Source organism: Macrobrachium nipponense, chromosome 10, assembly GCF_015104395.2.
Source record: "Macrobrachium nipponense isolate FS-2020 chromosome 10, ASM1510439v2, whole genome shotgun sequence".
NCBI classification, from domain to species: Eukaryota; Metazoa; Arthropoda; class Malacostraca; order Decapoda; family Palaemonidae; genus Macrobrachium; species Macrobrachium nipponense.
Window position 1 is genome coordinate 102,551,884 of NC_087204.1, and position 17,500 is coordinate 102,569,383.

At 35.5% G+C, this 17,500-nt stretch overlaps 2 protein-coding genes across 13 annotated transcripts in view; one reads left to right on the forward strand and one right to left on the reverse strand.

The window, feature by feature from the left end:
- LOC135223840 (dedicator of cytokinesis protein 1-like) overlaps positions 1-17,500 on the reverse strand; it is a 340,518-nt gene that overhangs the window by 224,150 nt on the left and 98,868 nt on the right. The gene's annotated exons all lie outside the window — the stretch shown is intronic.
- LOC135223837 (uncharacterized) lies at positions 1,179-4,536 on the forward strand. Its single transcript, XM_064262707.1, has 5 exons — positions 1,179-1,539; positions 1,883-2,025; positions 3,230-3,378; positions 3,655-3,804; positions 3,923-4,536. Exons 1-5 carry the CDS (start codon positions 1,482-1,484, stop codon positions 4,014-4,016), a joined length of 594 nt encoding a protein of 197 aa, XP_064118777.1. The 5' UTR covers positions 1,179-1,481; the 3' UTR covers positions 4,017-4,536.

Genomic DNA, 17,500 nt, shown 5'->3' on the forward strand with positions numbered 1-17,500 from the left:
ATGCTTGTTTGGTAAGGTTTCTTATCTTCCGGGTGTGTCGGATTCTAGGTACTAATCCCTTTATAATCCCTATCTGTCAGTTATACGAACTTCTTGTATTGTCTTTTCTCGTATTTTTGTCAGTATTCTGCTCAGTAAAGGACTTTTAAGTCGAAAGATCTTGCAGACTCCTTCGTTTATTTTTCCTTCGTGGCATTTATCTTTATTTATGGATTTATCACGTTCCTAACTTTTCGTGATTCAGTTATATACATATATATATATATATATATATATATATATATATATATATATATATATATATATACATACATATATATATATATATATATATATATATATATATATATATATATATATATATATATACATATGTATATGTATATATATAGGTGTGTGTTTTGTTGTTTAAAGCATTGCACTAAATTTCTTTAGACCTATGTTTTCCTCTTGCTACCATCAGGCTACCCCTGTATTATTATTATTATTATTATTATTATTATTATTATTATTATTATTATTATTATTATTATTATCTACATAAGTGCTTAACGGTAAACATCACACCACGCATGACGACATGAGATGCGTAGTTGGCAGTCCACAGGTATGACGAGATCGTAATTTATACTATTCAGATGAGATATCTAAACCCGAACACGTAGTAATTCGTCGACTGGCATAAACTTTCATGTTTTAAGCTTTTACCGCAGAGATTTAGATACGTCCCTTTTCTCCAACGCATACCGGAGGAACAGACTTTCCCTGGCTATGAAGTTTATGTCTTCAGACATTAAAATGCACGTTAATTTCGCTCCAAGTTGCCGTGCAAGCTTTTCGAACCTAGTCCTAGGCGGGAAGTTTCGACGAAGTGACATGTTGGCGCCAAGCGTTTACGCCAGTTATTTCGTCCATTTGTGAAGCTCAGACACGTTATTTGGTAGTGAATGATACTTATAATATTACAAATTAGCGTTTTTAGCACGTAATATTCCATTAAAGACAGAAAAAAGACGTTTTCATACGTTAATCCAATCGGCGAAACGGCTTTCGGTGGCGCCAAGGCGAAGCCTCCCACAAGGGCGTTTGGCCAATCACCGGCCGTATTCTAGAGGCGTCAGGGGGTGACGTCAGCAATGGCTTCTCCTCCAAGTATATAAACTTGTCTCTTGCGGGACGAATTCAAGTTGTCCAAACCGCATCGCGGAAGAACCAGAGAAGGAGGATATATCAGTGCTTCTTCCACACAAGTTAACTTTTCATTCAGAAATCCCAAAAGCAGAAACATATAGCGTCGTGGCTTAATTACGGCTTTTGCTGAAGTACTACCATAAATAATAACAAACTCTCAGTGATTGCCGTTTTGTACCGGTTATTAATTACTTCTACTCTACTAATTATCCTTTTTGTAGAAGGGTAGTTAATTATTCTTTCGTCTTCTGATTATCCGTCGAAGGGGAACTACGGTAATTGTTGCAGAAATGCTTCGGGCGCTTAGACCCAATACCTACAAGGCACACATGCCCAGGTTAAGTTCAGGTGAGCGTAATTTTATGTTCCTTTATTTATTTGTTTGTCGAGTTTTTATCCAAACTAAACATTTTATTTGATGCAGAATTGTGTATATGTGAACTTATATATTATCACAATAGTGTATATTGTATATTTTGTATATTATGCATATTTAAGAATGGTGAAGAATGTAGAATATGTCTAGAAATACTTCGTACATTCGGTCAGGTAATTATAATGTATATACTATATATATATATATATATATATATTATATAAATATTATATATATATATATATATATATATATATATATATATATATATATAAGAAAACGCCAATTTACTTATTTATTTTTTTTTATTTACAGAATTCTACGATTTCCAAGGCGCTGAAGACGAACTGGCCGCCCACCTACTGGCCACCCATATCACAAGGCTGGTGCACCGCGCCCGCAAGAAGACCTTGGTCAAACTGATCTGCCCCACCTACGAGGAGGAGGAGGAGTTCCAGGTGAGTCGACGCCCACCACTGACTGGGGCGTGAAATGATATAATGGAAGCTAGTTGGAGTTTTAGAATGAGAGATTAATTTTGCTTTGGAATTTGGTAACACACAGAGAGAGAGAGAGAAAGCGTATAGTTTTATGGGATTGATTCATGGCTTCTAAAACTGGCGTCACACAGATTTATGGGACGAATTGGCTTTGAAATTTGGTAAGAGAGAGAGAGAGAGAGAGAGAGAGAGAACATATAGTTTTATGGGATTGATTCATGGCTTGTAGAAATGGTGTTACAGAGATTCATGGGACGAATTGGCTTTGAAATTTGGTTAAAAAAAAACGAAAGTACTTTATAGGACTATTTAGTTTTGACTTTTGGTAAACACAAGTTACATAGGACTAATTTGCTTTGACATTTGGTAAACAAAAAGTAGTTTTATAAGACTATTTTGCCTTGACATCTGGTACAGAAAACAAGAAATAGGTCTTATTATGAAAAGGAGACATAAACAAGGAATCTATGTATGGAAATGAAACACCTAATATAATGAGAGAGAGAGAGAGAGAGAGAGAGAGAGAGAGAGAGAGAGAGAGAGAGAATGTCCATGTGAAAATGGAGATGAAACCTAGTATAAACAGAGAGAGAATGATTAAATTGAAAGGGAAATGAAATTTATTCTAAATAATATATAATATATATATATATATATATATATATAATATATATATATATATATATATATATATATATATAGAGAAGAGAGAGAGAGAGAGAGAGAGAGAGAGAGAGAGAGAGAGAGAGAGCATTAAACCGTGTGGGGACCGAAATAACCTTGAGGAAGGCTATAGCAGTCGTATAGGTACGCTACATGACCAACAATCTGAAGAAAATAACTCCCACACATCACAAAGGAACGCCGAGAGAGAGAGAGAGAGAGAGAGAGAGAGAGAGAGAGAGAGGAAACCACAGCAGCTTATTTTAGGCGCCAGCTCTTATTTAGACGCATCATTGTGTGTTGCAAAATATATTAAGTTGTCTGGTTGAGGTTCATTTATGAGTTTTACTTTCAGTCGCTTTGTATTTTAACCTGTTTAAAGATTTGTTTTAAAGGTTAAGGTCAACTCAGTGTTGCACCAATATTAGAAGTAAAAAGCTAAAGACGAGAAACCAACAAAAACAAATCCCTAACGTCCTTTTGACGTTTTCTTCTGCAGAAAAACTTCGGGGGAGGAAACCGCCAGTGGTGGAGTAAATTGCTCTCAACCCGGGGCGACGGCGTGTCCGTTTACCTGCCACACGACTTCGTCCCCAGGGTCGTGCGGGATGTTATACGCATGAGCGAAGGGGAGGCACACGGCATCAGGTGAGTCAAGTGGAATTTCCCCGTTGGGGCCTTTTGTTTATTTACAAACACGCACATTGGTATCTGTCTTAAAAAAAAAAAGAAAAAAAAAAGATGGTTGAGGTTTGTGCCAAGGACGTCTGTGTGTCATCATGAACACATTCCGTTATCCAAAGCGGAACTTGGACGTATACCTTAGGCCTAGTAATTTATCTATTTAGAGTGATATTTTTTTTAAGCTCAAGGAACGAATGATGCCGAAGTATGTTAATTACTTTTAATTTACTGTCTTTTCAGGGGTTGCACGTTAGCACTAGAAGTACGAGACGGCACGAATCGTGTGAGTTTGGGGAAAATAGTCTGTGATCCAAAAGTACCAACCACGTGCACATTGCACGTTCGAATGGCCAGGGCTTCGCCCCCACCACAGGCAATGTCTTCCAACAGGTGAATATTATTCCTTTTATGAATAAAAGAACGCCGTTTATAGTGAACTGCGTATTAATAAATTACAATGGCTACCTTATACTACCCATTTATTGATTCATTTTCCCTCTATTTGCAGTTTCTTAAACCTGGCCACCATTGAAGACATCTACATCAGCCCAGGGTACACTTTGGAAAAGACGCGAAGGAAACCGTCGAAGAATCCTGCCTAGGCCTATGTCTTCTCTAAACGCCGGTTCCTATACTTCCTATGCGTTTAGGGCGAACATGACGATCTGATGTATGCGTCTAAATGCCAGCTATTAAGATGTCATTCCCAGGCGTGCTGTCGTAATCGAGATTAACGTACTGCAGACGTGTTTCAAGTGGAGATATACGTGCAGACATCTCTTAGCTTGCGCCGTGCACCGCATTCTCATCGTCATATTGCGTCATGGTGACCTTGTTGCATGCAAGATATCTGGGCGTCAGTGGAGGAGTTGCTTCGTTAGTGCAATATCCACGAAGTTATTGTGTCATTAAGCGACGCAACGTCGTGCTTACAAACGAAGTTTTTATTTCTCTCTTGCCACACGGTCGTCGTAGATATATATAACATTGCGCGAGCAGTCGCCATCATATAGGTCTACTTTTAGAGTTCATCTCTTCATCGCTTGTGGTCTTTCATAGATTTTTGTTTATATATTTTTGGTACACATTTGTAATGGAGGAGTAAACTGTGATAATAGTGTATTATTTGGTTTTATTATTCCTTTGAAGTTAAATGATTGTCGCAACCGAGTCTAGACAAACAAAGAAGTCTTGTTTGAAAAGAAGAAGAAGAAGAATGCAGTTCTTCACTGGTCACCATAATAATGTAACTATACAGAAGAGAAAGCAACGTATTTGTAAGTGATATCTGTACATAAGTATAGAGTACTAAAAGACAGTATTATAAACGATGTCTATTAGTCATAACGACATCAATAAAACTATGCAGCATGACTTTCAAAGGCAAAGAGAAAACAATCTCCGATATACGCCATACCCCATACCACCTCTTGGGGCAAGGGTATATTCCATTCCCTGTGATGGAACTTTCCGTCGGTATATTTAGCAGCCGTCTGAATCTAGGACGCCTGTGGAACAATGTGATGGAGTTGAAAGTAAATTGTCAAGTTGTGTACAACTAATAAATCGAGTAATTGTCTCTCTGGACCAATTATTCATACGAAGTTGCTAATATTACGTTTCCAAACTAGGTTATAAATGACTTCCGTACCTCTCTCTTGAAGTAGGAATCTTGGAATCTGCATGATAGTATTCATGAACATTCATGTGTAGACATATGCTAAGCCATTAAAGCCAATTGCCTTGTATTTAAGACAATTGGGTCTGTTACACTTTTCAAAATTGGTGGATTAGGCAGCAATAGACCTATACAATCCTATTAACAGAATATATAATAGACAAACGATTAGCATTTAGGGAATTTTATTGCTAACTGTATATACCAGCATCATTATAGTGAGCACAAGTGGCTTTGATAATTCGAGGATGCAGAAATAAATAAATAATAATAATAATAAAAAAGAGGTACAAGAAAACCAGCAAATTTAAGTCTAGGAAAGGAAAGAAAACGGACACTTTACTTTTAACGGTAACTATATTTTTCAGTCTGCGGGGCCCTTAAGCCCCTATTGTGGCCGGGTATATGCAGTCCACGAGATTGTTTTTCCAACAATCAGACGTCAGGATTGTTTACAAGACCCACTTGACTGAACAACAGGCGAAAAATCGTGAAGATAGGTAACTATGCGACCCACTGGTTGAGATAACTTAACTAACAAAATGGCATTTCGCACGAAGTAGGTACCATTTGTAATTCGGAAATCTCGACAACTGGACCAAGTCATTTTAATTTGCAGTAACATAGACCAAGGACGGGAACCTTCAAAATTAATGTCAAGTATAGTTTCGTTCAGTGTTATTGTTATGAATGCAAATCAGCTTTTAAGACGTCTTCATATTTATATAGGTATAGAATATTTCTGCTTATCGAGCTGCCCATCATCTTCACCATAACAAAGAAAGTTTCATTCATTTCCATCCTTCATTTCCTGAATTATTGTGCCTCTGTCCACGTTGGAAGGGGGAAAATAATACATGGTGGTTAGTCCACTTCAGTGGGTGGCAACAGAAGTGGTTGAAAAGGACACATGCGGACGCTTTACAATACTGGAAGTAAAAGGATAGTAGTACTTACCATCTTTCAATTGAGTGAATAAGTGATACTCTGCTATGGTCTATTCCTTTCTAATAATGTTTCCGATATCGTAAGCTAAGCTGATATATATATATATATATATATATATATATGTGTGTGTGTGTGTGTGTGTGTGTGTGTATGTATGTTGTATGTATGTAGTATGTATGATGTGTATGTATGTATATATTATATATATATATATATATATATATATATATATATATATATATATGAAATACATTGCATCCCAATCACAGTCTATTGGCTTTTTTAGGATGTTTCTTTTAATAGGTTATCGGGCGTTACAACTACCAGGGGTCACTAACGCCGAAATGTATTAGTTTTCTTTGATGTGATTATCAGAAAGAAATGGACAGAAGTAATTTATCTTTTAACTTTCCACTTAAAAGAAAACTTGGGGGGGTGTGATATATAAGTATAGCCCTCCAAATTAAGAATGTTTTTAACCTGGAAAGCAATATGGCTGCCAAACTAACAAGAGCACGGCTCTGCCTCTGTTATTCAAAAGTAAAGTAGATATATCGTGTTATATCTAATTTAGGAACATCTTTAATTTTTCGGGCTTACTATTTTTGCAGGAAACGATAACAGACATTAATTAAAACAAACAGTTAAACTAAAGAATGGTCTGCCCGGAACTGTGTTTAATGACCGAACGCTCTATACGAACCAGTTCAGAGATCGAATGTTTCACGCGTTTAAAATTTCACCCGTTGAGAAATGTCTGTGCCATTACCGAAATTAAACAGACATTTTTAAACATCTTAAATAAAATATTAAAATTTGAGGATTATTTTCGATGTTCAGGTTAATATAACAAAAAATTAATTTAACGGAAAAATCAATAACAGAAATGTGAGTGCCTCATAGTAATTACTTACGTGAAATTTCGACCTGTAAAGTATCTTGTAAATTCTTATTTTTGAACTGCTCAACTCACCTATTAGGTGAGCACTGAGCAGAAATAACGTTATTCTCGTAATATATACGTATTATAATCGACAGTTACTCACGCATACCTAACCTTGAACTGATGGCTAATCGATTTTTTTAAATACTTTATTAGAGAAAAATAAAATATTTGAACAGTATTACACGCAGAATTTTATAAAGTTGACTTAAATTTACTAGAATTTAAAAATAAATTTTATCTTGATAATTTTACAAATAATAATAATCTATGTTTCTAATGTAAACTTTTTTGTATATATAATTACCCATATAAGGTTTTAACGGTATATATCTATTTTTTATCGTCCTCGATTTTATAAGCAACCTTATACCATCGTTTACATCTTTTATTCCTACTTTGTGGGCTGACCAGATACCAACAACAGTCAGAGATTAAAGTTAGAGCAGCTGTTCCTGTCCTTTTTTTGATTAATTAAAGCCTGCGGTAGATCTAGGGTATATTCCGCAGCGGCACAGACTATGGCAGTTGCGGTTTTTCTATGCAGTTTTGCCTCCTGAACAAGAATTTTAAGTAATATTTATTTGGATGACTGTAATTAACCCCCAGGGGCCAGTACTAAACCCGGCGAAATACATTGGACGGCCATATCCTTAGTGGATGTCGTATCCGCGGTTACGTTCCTTGCAGTCCGTGCGGTACTATTCTGCAGAATTACCTAAGTAATGACAGTTAAATTAAGGAAGTCTCGCTCTATCTGGGACTCATCATCTGTGCGTTTGATTTTGTGACGTCACACAAACCGGTCGAAACATTCGGATAGTAATCAAGACCACCGAGATAGTCTTTTAGTAATTGCCTTTTTTGCACTTTGAAATGCGATTTAATAGATATCTCTCCATACATTTAAGCGGTGGATGCGATTTTGGTCGTATGAAATATTGTAGTTCATGTGAATATTGATGTTGGAGAAATCGAATAGGCGGAATGTTGCACAAATGAGGTTTTTTGTGTGAAACATTTTTTTCCCTCTTGAACTGATCTTAAAGGCAGTGGTATATATATATATCTATATATATATATATATATATATATATAATATATATAATATATCTATATATATATATATATATGTATGTATATGTATTGTTATGAACTTTCTTTAAGAGACAATAAATTATTGTCATTACTCTATTTTTTTTAAAACAGGTCCTCCGTTCAATAAATCAATTGCCAGTCCAGACAAAGATTTACTATACACAAGACTTCAGGTAACGAAACGCTCAAAGGGGGAGACAAAAAAAAAAAAAAAAGAAAATGTCTAAATTTTACACTTATTTATTCACAAATAAAATACAAAGAAATGTCCTCGAAAACCTGCTTGAGGAACTAGAAAAATAAGGACCCAAGCATATACAATAATTGTCCTCACATACCTCAAACTCCTACCTAACTATTATACCGCAGAGTAAGAGAGAAATGTCACAGTAGAAGAACGAAACCAACACTCACTGAAGTGTACACGATAGGTGGAGAAAAAGCCAAGAAACTTAATACTAATAACTGACTTTTCCTTAACACTAATAATTTACAACAACAACAAAAATAATTAGGATACACCTTAGTTCATCCAATCGATACGTAATTAATTGTTCATCAAATCATATCAAAATCTCACTGAAACTGCTTCAGTCGAAGAAAACCGTCTACAAGGCTCTCGCGGGAGCCTCCACTTGATGCTTGGAAGCAACACTCAAAAACATTTATGAGTCCACTCACGTAAAGGGGAAAGTATATAAGGGCAAAAAGGGGATGCTCACCCTTCTCCGGCCTCAGAAGGCCTCCTGACGATTCCCGGAGGATACAGCAGTGCACTCGTCGTCGTCGTCGATGCAAGGTCTGGGCCTTGGTCATACGGGGGCAAAAATAATGAAAGCCCACAGACAAACTCGCACAAGAGGGCACGGGACAAACCCTCACCACCAACAGCAGCCTGGCGTTTTTATAAAAGTGAAAGCGAGCGTCTCAAAGTCCTGTCCGTGGCCAGAGGGCAATGTTGCAGAAAAATGACGAAGAGTGCGGCATAAATGGGTGATGCTGAACCTCCCTTCGGGGAACCGTAACGATTAACCTTCCATGATGAAAACTTCTCCCACATTAAGTACGTTTGACAGCGTAAAACCATCAGGCGAAAGAGGCAATTACTGAAGACGATCCTCCCACTCGTTGAAACATGAAAAGAGGGAAACGAGCGGATAAATAAAACTATAACAACAAAAACAAAGCCCTTGAGGGGAGCGAAAAGAATCAACAAGCAGTTTCTCGAGACTTGAAAGACAAAAAAAAAAAAATTTAACTTACGTTAAGAGAAACCAAAGAAATAATTTAAGATGATATTACAGTATATATAGATTATATATATATATTTAATATTATAATAATATATAAGATATCTATATATATTTAATAGTGGGGTTGATAACTTTAATTCTTGCCGGTTAGAAACAGGTACGAACGCTGGATTCCTCGGAGATTCTGATATGAAAAACAAATAGAAAACACATCGTGTGCATAATTGAGTTCGTTGACGCATTCCAAAGACAAGAGTTAATAACGGGAAAAGTTATTGAGTTTCATGTAAGTAGCATGCGTGTATCTGTACATCGGTTAGTGGGTGTACGTTCGTACATACGAGTTACAGTAAATGACGTATAATCTTTAGTGTGTGAATTAAGGGAGGAATTAGACGACAAACTGTCAAAGTGGACAGTAGCGATTTCGGCATTGAAGAGGTGTTCGAGGTCCGTCGGAAAAGGTAAAAGTGAAATGACATTCAATTTGGTTCTAGAGAAAGGGAAGCGCGATGTGGCACACATTTTATTGAGGAACTTTAATGTTTAATTGTCTGGTAATTATATTCTCATTTTCAGATGGATTCGAAATTACCATATAGAAATATGGGATTTCTCTATGAATTCTTGGACGGGAAGAGATAGGAGGGGGTACTTAAATATGATTTTGGGAAGAATATGATAGTTTAACGTTTCCTTTTTTTTTTTTTTAGTTATTCTTAACCCTTTTTCATGTTGGCTATTTTTGGGACAGAAAGCATATTTTTGTAACAGCGGGAGTTTGTATTAGCCTAGAGTTTGCTATTTGATTTGCAGTTAACTTCTGGGGTGGCACTCATCATAAGAGGTGGGTTACGTTATGAATTTAAGAGTTTTCGCTCCAACAAAATTAAAACTCATCATAACCTCATTACACATATATTTATATAGGTTTGTCTCTGAACGTCTATGCCACCATCCTTTTCAGATTTATATTACATTATTAAAGGCTGTTATGGAGTAGTAGTTTGATTCCTCAACTAAATTCCAAAACGTAGTCTTTCAGGACGACGTAAACAATAATTAAAACATAGAAAAGAATTATTATTCGATTCTAAGAGAAAATAGCTGTTTTTTTGCTTTTATTTTGTAGCAAATCCTTTCTGCGTCACATAATAAGTGGCACATAGCATATAAAGTCCCATGGCAACTTCTCAACATCATTCATCTTATATATGTCACATCGTATAAAGTAAAAAAACAACCTTAGCCTTTATTGCAAAGGCTTATTAAAGTAGTACGTAAGTGAGCCTGGAGGTTACTTTAATTGAGCATGTTGCCGTGAAAATGCAGCTACTAGGACGACCTAACCAAAATATTAGTAAAAAAGCATAGATTCATTCGTGTTTTTTTTGTGTAACAAATCTTAGATTAATTCATGAATTTTTTCTACGAACCATCTGTCTAATGCATTGGTAATAACAAGATCATTAAATCTGGTAGCCCTAGCCAAGCTAGATCTATGCCCTCAAATGATTCATTTGGTGGTACTAAAGGTGCTGTATCATTTAATCACTAGAACAACCCAAGATCCAACACTATTAGAATATTCCAAACTCCATCATTCACGGTTTTCTTGACTGAATTTCCATCATTCCTCTGTTCACAAGGTCAGTTGGAATGACATTCTCGGGAATTCGGAACTGACCATTTCTAGACCTTGGGTACTGACATTCATGAACGCTACTAAATGCCTACATTAGTTTATAGGTTATTTTTCAGAAGACTCCACCACTTCTCGCATTATGAGTTATGTTTTTCTTTAGTAAAACACATTAAGAAATTCAACTCGATACATATAACCTTCGCAAATGCTTAATAACAGAGAAAAATAATTGCTCAAATTACGGTATTTGACAATACCGGCCTCCAACATCCTCCATAGCTAATCGGAACCAGTATAAACACCCCTGGTCACGTTAGGATGGTATTTTTAAGCTCTTTTAGTGCCTTCTAATTTCCAAGCCATTTTTTTTTTCATGAAAAATCCCAAAAATCAATTGTTTATGCAAAAATGGCTATCTGGAGTCTTCCGAAATTACCATTAATTTTAAATTAACGGTCCTCAGGGTAATACGCATTGTGAGCCTCTACTGTTATAGTTGTTTATGGTTTCCGTCTCTGTTTAATTTTAGGCGTCGTTTAATCCATTCAAAGCGATCTTCATTATATATAACATAATAATTCTCTGTAGTATAGTATACATATATTTTCCATTTCCATTGCGTCGTCTCCTTTCAAAAAAAAAAAAAAAAAAAAAAAATGGCGCCACTCGAATAGGTCCAGGTTCAAAAGAGGACGCCCCATATGGGCCTATAGCTTACGAACCTTACGTTAATTCAATATACCAACGTTAACTGTTAATCTGAGCCTTAAATCTTTAAATACATTAACTGAATTCTCTGCAACAATGGCAGGAAAAATCGGAAAAATAATCAAGTTTTAGTATCGCATCGATTCGTCTCCGATAATGGCGATTGTCTTCAGTGAAGATTTGAATATTACGGCGTTAAAATTCATACTGTATAGGCCTATTCCCGTTTTCCCAACCTCCTGGAATTATTTGGAATAGCGAGACTTTCATTAAAGGTGAGTGCACCTTCACAATACATAGAAAGCATGGAATCTAGCAGTAATTGTAACTATGTACCTAGGCTATAGTCATGGGCAACGTAGCTTAACCTGTAAGACTTAACTTGGAATAGACGCTTAATATAGTGATTAAATTTACGGCAAAATCGGTCTAACTTATAAAATACTAAAATGGCGTAGTCAAACATGTAATTACGCATTTAAAACGTATTGCTATTCAGGAATTTACGTGCCTATATGTCAAAAAGTCAGTATTCGGTCTGGGGTCGGACTCGTGGTACAGGCTACTCTCTCTCTCTCTCTCGTAGTAGCCATCTTGCTTGGTGAGACGTTCCCGCGTGAAGTCAGATTAATCAACCGATATCACAAGTTTAACATACGTCTAGAATTTGAGAAATATCTAGAAGTGTTCGTGAACTATCGGTGATAAGATTAGTGTGAAAATAGTAGGATAAAGCATCTTCTAAGTTAGTTTAACAAGTGAAATACTGTAAATCAGAACAAGATGGCAGTAAGTTCCAACTGCGGTAAGAAATGGCGAAATTTAGCTTGCTTGGCAGATTCTCAATACGATGAGGTAGCAGGAAGGGAACTGGCATTTCTCATATATGAGATCAGCAACAGTCCTAACCAAAAAGATACAAAAGCATTCATAGATATATTAGAAGGATATAATCCTTCAAACTGGAACAAATCAACTGAAAACATCTTGAAAATAATTGAAGAAGTTCCAAATAAAATCCAAGTGGTCTTGAAAATAATTGAAGAAGTTCCAAATAAAATCCAAGTGGTCAAGAGACTCATAAAGAAAATATACATAAACCAACATATTCCGACAAAGAAAATGAATAAGGTGAACCTTGTGAATATCCTAATTGATGCATTAGGAAAAAGAATGCCAAAAGCATGCAAACTGTGTAAGGTGTGGTATAGCATAGTTAATCCACAAAATCTAATCAGAAAATGTGCTGCATGCAACATTCCGACCCATCCACAATGTGCTGAGGTAATGCAAGATATGAGAAAAGATACCAGAATATTTTGTTCAACATGTCTATTGTGGATAGACAATGTTATTAAATCAAGATTGAATGTACAAATAGTTGAGGATGAAGAAGAAGAGGAAGAGGAAGAAGAAGAAGAGGAAAACGGAAGTGAAGTAAACAAAACTGAAATGACAGAAAAAAATAAGGAAAACAAAGAACAAGATAAAAGTATGGATGCAGAGATACTCATTGATACTACATATGAGGCAATAAAGCAGCATACTTATGAAGAAATAAATTACGATATGACAACACAAAAGAAAATCCCGAAGAGGCTCTACCCAGATCTACACAATGACGGGAAAGAGGAAAAAAAAGACAAAGTCTGCAACCTTTTGAAAAGAGGGAATTGCAGATTTGGAGAAAGATGTTACTACAAACATCCTAAGGTATGTCACAACTATGAAATATATGGTAAATGTGCATACCTAGATGGCTATGAGGATGAATGCAGAGATCTGCATCCAAAAATATGCAAAAACCTAAAAGAAGGAAAAGGATGTAAGTTCGACAAAAAATGTAAATATATGCACCCTGAAGCCATGAATCATAATCAAATAAATAATCAATCAAGTAATAAAATCAAAAATAAGAAAGAAACAAATAAAGAGAGGAATAAAGAATATCAGGTAAAAGAAAAAGGCAAGCCATCAACGAGATATGCAGAGATGTCAGCAAAAAATTTCAAAGCATCAGCTCCAAAATTCTACTCAAGAGATAATAACTGTATTTATTATGCAAGAGGATATTGCAGAAACGGAGAAAATTGCAGATTCAGACACAAAATGAATAATTATGGTGAAGGAAGATCAAATATTATGGAAAAGTTGGATTTTTTTAATGTCAGAATTTCTGGAAATGAAAAAAAGAACAACATACCAGAACAGGAAAGAGACATGGGAAAATCCTTATTACTACCAATATTAAATGAAGGAGAAAACACGCAAACCATCATAGTGATGAATGCGCAGGGTTTAGTTACGAGTAACTCAAAAAGAAAAATAGAGTACTTAGAAGAACTAACCCAAATTGAAAAGAAAATAGATATAATGAATATAAGTGAAACCTGGTATTCCCAAGAGACTGGGAATGATGATCAAATAAAAGGGCTCCAAAACTTATAGATCAGATAGAAAAAATAGGAATCAAGGGGGAACCGCAATATATGGGAAAGACAAAAAAAAAAAGGAAAAATATATGAGAAATATAGTCACTCAGAATGTGAACTAATAGCGGTAGAATTTGAATCTGAAAAATTAATGAACATAGTAATATATAGACCTATTAATACTAAAGAGTTTGACTTAATAATAGAAAAATTGGATGATATATGTAGAAATCACAAGGACTGGACTATTCTCCTATCTGGAGACTTCAACTTTCCTTCCGTAGATTGGAAAGAACGAATAGGAGATTGTGGTTGTACTTATACATATAAAAAAGAGAGTAATAGTAGTGCAGAAGATAAGAGGCAATTCGAAAAGCTATTAGATATGGTACTAGAATACAACATTCAACAAATAAATCACCTGCCAACAAGAAAGGAAAATACTTTAGACCTAGTATTTGTGAACGAGATGAATTATGTTAAAGAAATAATAGTTTATAATGCGAGTATTTCAGACCATAATGTCATAGAATTAACAGTCCATTCCAAAGCAAGTGAAAACAGAGATAAGCAAGAAATGAAAAAGTGGGAAGGATATGGAAAATACAACTTCTACAGTAAAAATATAAAATGGTCAGAAATAAATGAAGAATTAAACAAAGATTGGGATAACATTTTCGTAAGTGATGACATAAGTAAACTAACGGAGATATTATATAAAATATTAGAGAAAATAGTGGATAAATGTATACCGAAGAAGAAAAGTAAACATCAGTCATGAATACCAAGAGACAGAAGGATCTTGTTCCAGAAAATCGGAAAGTGGAAAAAAGGTCTTGTAAAAGAAAAAAATGCATGGAAAGTTATAGAACTAAAAAGTAAGATAGAAAATGCAGAGCAAAAGATTATACAATCAAAAGAAAATGAAAAACGGGACTTGGAAGAAAAAACCCTAATAAATATCAAGCAAAACCCCAAACTATTTTACTCATACGCAAAAAAGATGAATAAAAGAAGAATAGAAATTGGCCCTCTAAGAATTGAAGGGAGATTAACGAATGAAAAAAAGGAAATTTGCAACATATTGGCAGAACGATATAAGAGAGAATTTACCCCTAGAATAGATAATGATATAGAAGTAAGGGACGAAAATAGTGAATATTTAGCTGACATAGATATTAATAAAGCTGATATTGTGCAGGCTATTAATGAAATTAAAAATGGAGCTGCAGCAGGGCCTGATGGAATTCCTGCTATTTTGTTAAAGAAAGTAGTTCATTCTATCGCAAAGCCACTTGCAATATTATTAAGACAAAGTGTAGATACAGGGAAGATTTATGATGAGCACAAATTAGCATATATTACCCCTACTTTCAAAAGTGGATCAAGACTAGAGGCAAGTAATTATAGGCCTGTGAGTCTAACATCACATATTATGAAAGTGTATGACAGGGTAATGAAGAAAAATATTATGAAACATTTAATAAAAAATAACTTGTTTAATATAGGACAACATGGTTTCGTACCCGGAAAAAGTACACAAACCCAACTGTTAGTCCACCGTGAGAACATATTCAAAAATATGAAAAGCGGAAATGAAACACATGTGGTTTATCTAGACCTTGCAAAAGCTTTTGACAAAGTAGACCATAATATATTAGCGAAGAAAATTAGAAAACACAGTATCGTGGATAAAGTAGGAAGATGGTTAAAAGAATTTTTACACAACAGAAAACAGATAGTTATTGCAAACGATGAGAAATCGGATGACGCCAAGGTAATATCCGGTGTGCCACAAGGTACGGTGTTAGCTGCAATACTGTTTGTTATTATGATTGAAGACATAGACAGTAATGTTAAGGATTCGGTAGTGAGTAGTTTCGCTGATGACACAAGAATAAGTAGAGAAATTACTTGTGATGAAGATAGGAACGCTCTACAAAGAGACCTTAACAAAGTATATGATTGGGCAGAGGTAAATAGGATGGTATTTAACTCTGATAAATTTGAATCAATAAATTATGGAGACAGAGAAGGAAAGCTATATGCATATAGGGGACCTAATAATGAGATAATCACAAATAAGGAAACAGTTAAAGACCTTGGTGTGATGATGAATAGGAACATGTTATGCAATGATCTAATAGCAATTCTTTTGGCAAAATGTTAAGGAAAAATGGGAATGTTGTTACGGCACTTCAAAACAAGAAAAGCTGAACACATGATTATGCTTTATAAAACATATGTTCGTAGTCCACTTTAATATTGCAATATGATATGGTACCCACACTATCAAAAGGATATTGCACAAATAGAGAGTGTACAAAGGTCCTTACAGCTAGAATAGAAGAATCTAAGGACCTTGACTACTGGGAAAGACTACAATCCTTAAAATTATATAGTCTAGAAAGGAGAAGAGAACGCTACATGATAATTCAGGCATGGAAACAGATAGAAGGAATAGCAGAAAACATCATGGAGCTAAAAATATCAGAAAGAGCAAGCAGAGGTAGATTAATAGTGCCCAAAACTATACGAGGAAAAATAAGGAAAGCACACAGGACATTAATCCACTACGCACCAGCATCGATAATGCAGCTTCTATTCAATGCGTTGCCAGCTCATCTGAGGAATATATCAGGAGTGAGCGTCGATGTGTTTAAGAATAAGCTCGACAAATATCTAAACTGCATCCCAGACCATCCAAGATTGGAAGATGCAAAATATACCGGAAGATGTACTAGCAACTCTCTGGTAGACATTAGAGGTGCCTCACACTGAGGGACCTGGGGCAACCCGAACGAACTGTAAGGTCTGTTAGGTAAGGTCTCTCTCTCTCTCTCTCTCTCTCTCTCTCTCTCTCTCTCTCTCTCTCTCAGGCGTGTGTTCGACCCCCCCCAAAATTTCTGGAAGTCCATATTTTCAGGTATTTAATTATTCTTTATATAAAACCTATATATATATATATATATATATATATATATATATATATTATATATGAATTAATTTCACATCGAACCCGTGATCCATTTATATATCAATTCAAGCTACAAATGTCCTTTGATATTAAAGGACATTTGTAGCTTGAATTGATATATAAATGGATCACGGTTCGATGTGATAATTATTCATAACAAAAGGCTACGTGCTGTCAAACGCTCGAATTGGCTAACATGGTAGACGGGGTTTCATATCGATTTTATTACAAAAGCACCGAGATCGAGGGTGATTTGTAAGGTCAGAATCGATATGCACTTATAGCGTCTCTGTTGGCTGATTGGATAGCGTCACTGACTGTCCTGATTTCGTCTCCGTCCACTTGGACGGTGGTTCGGTCCCATGGGGGGACGAAATTGTTATCAACTAAAAAATTCCCCTTCG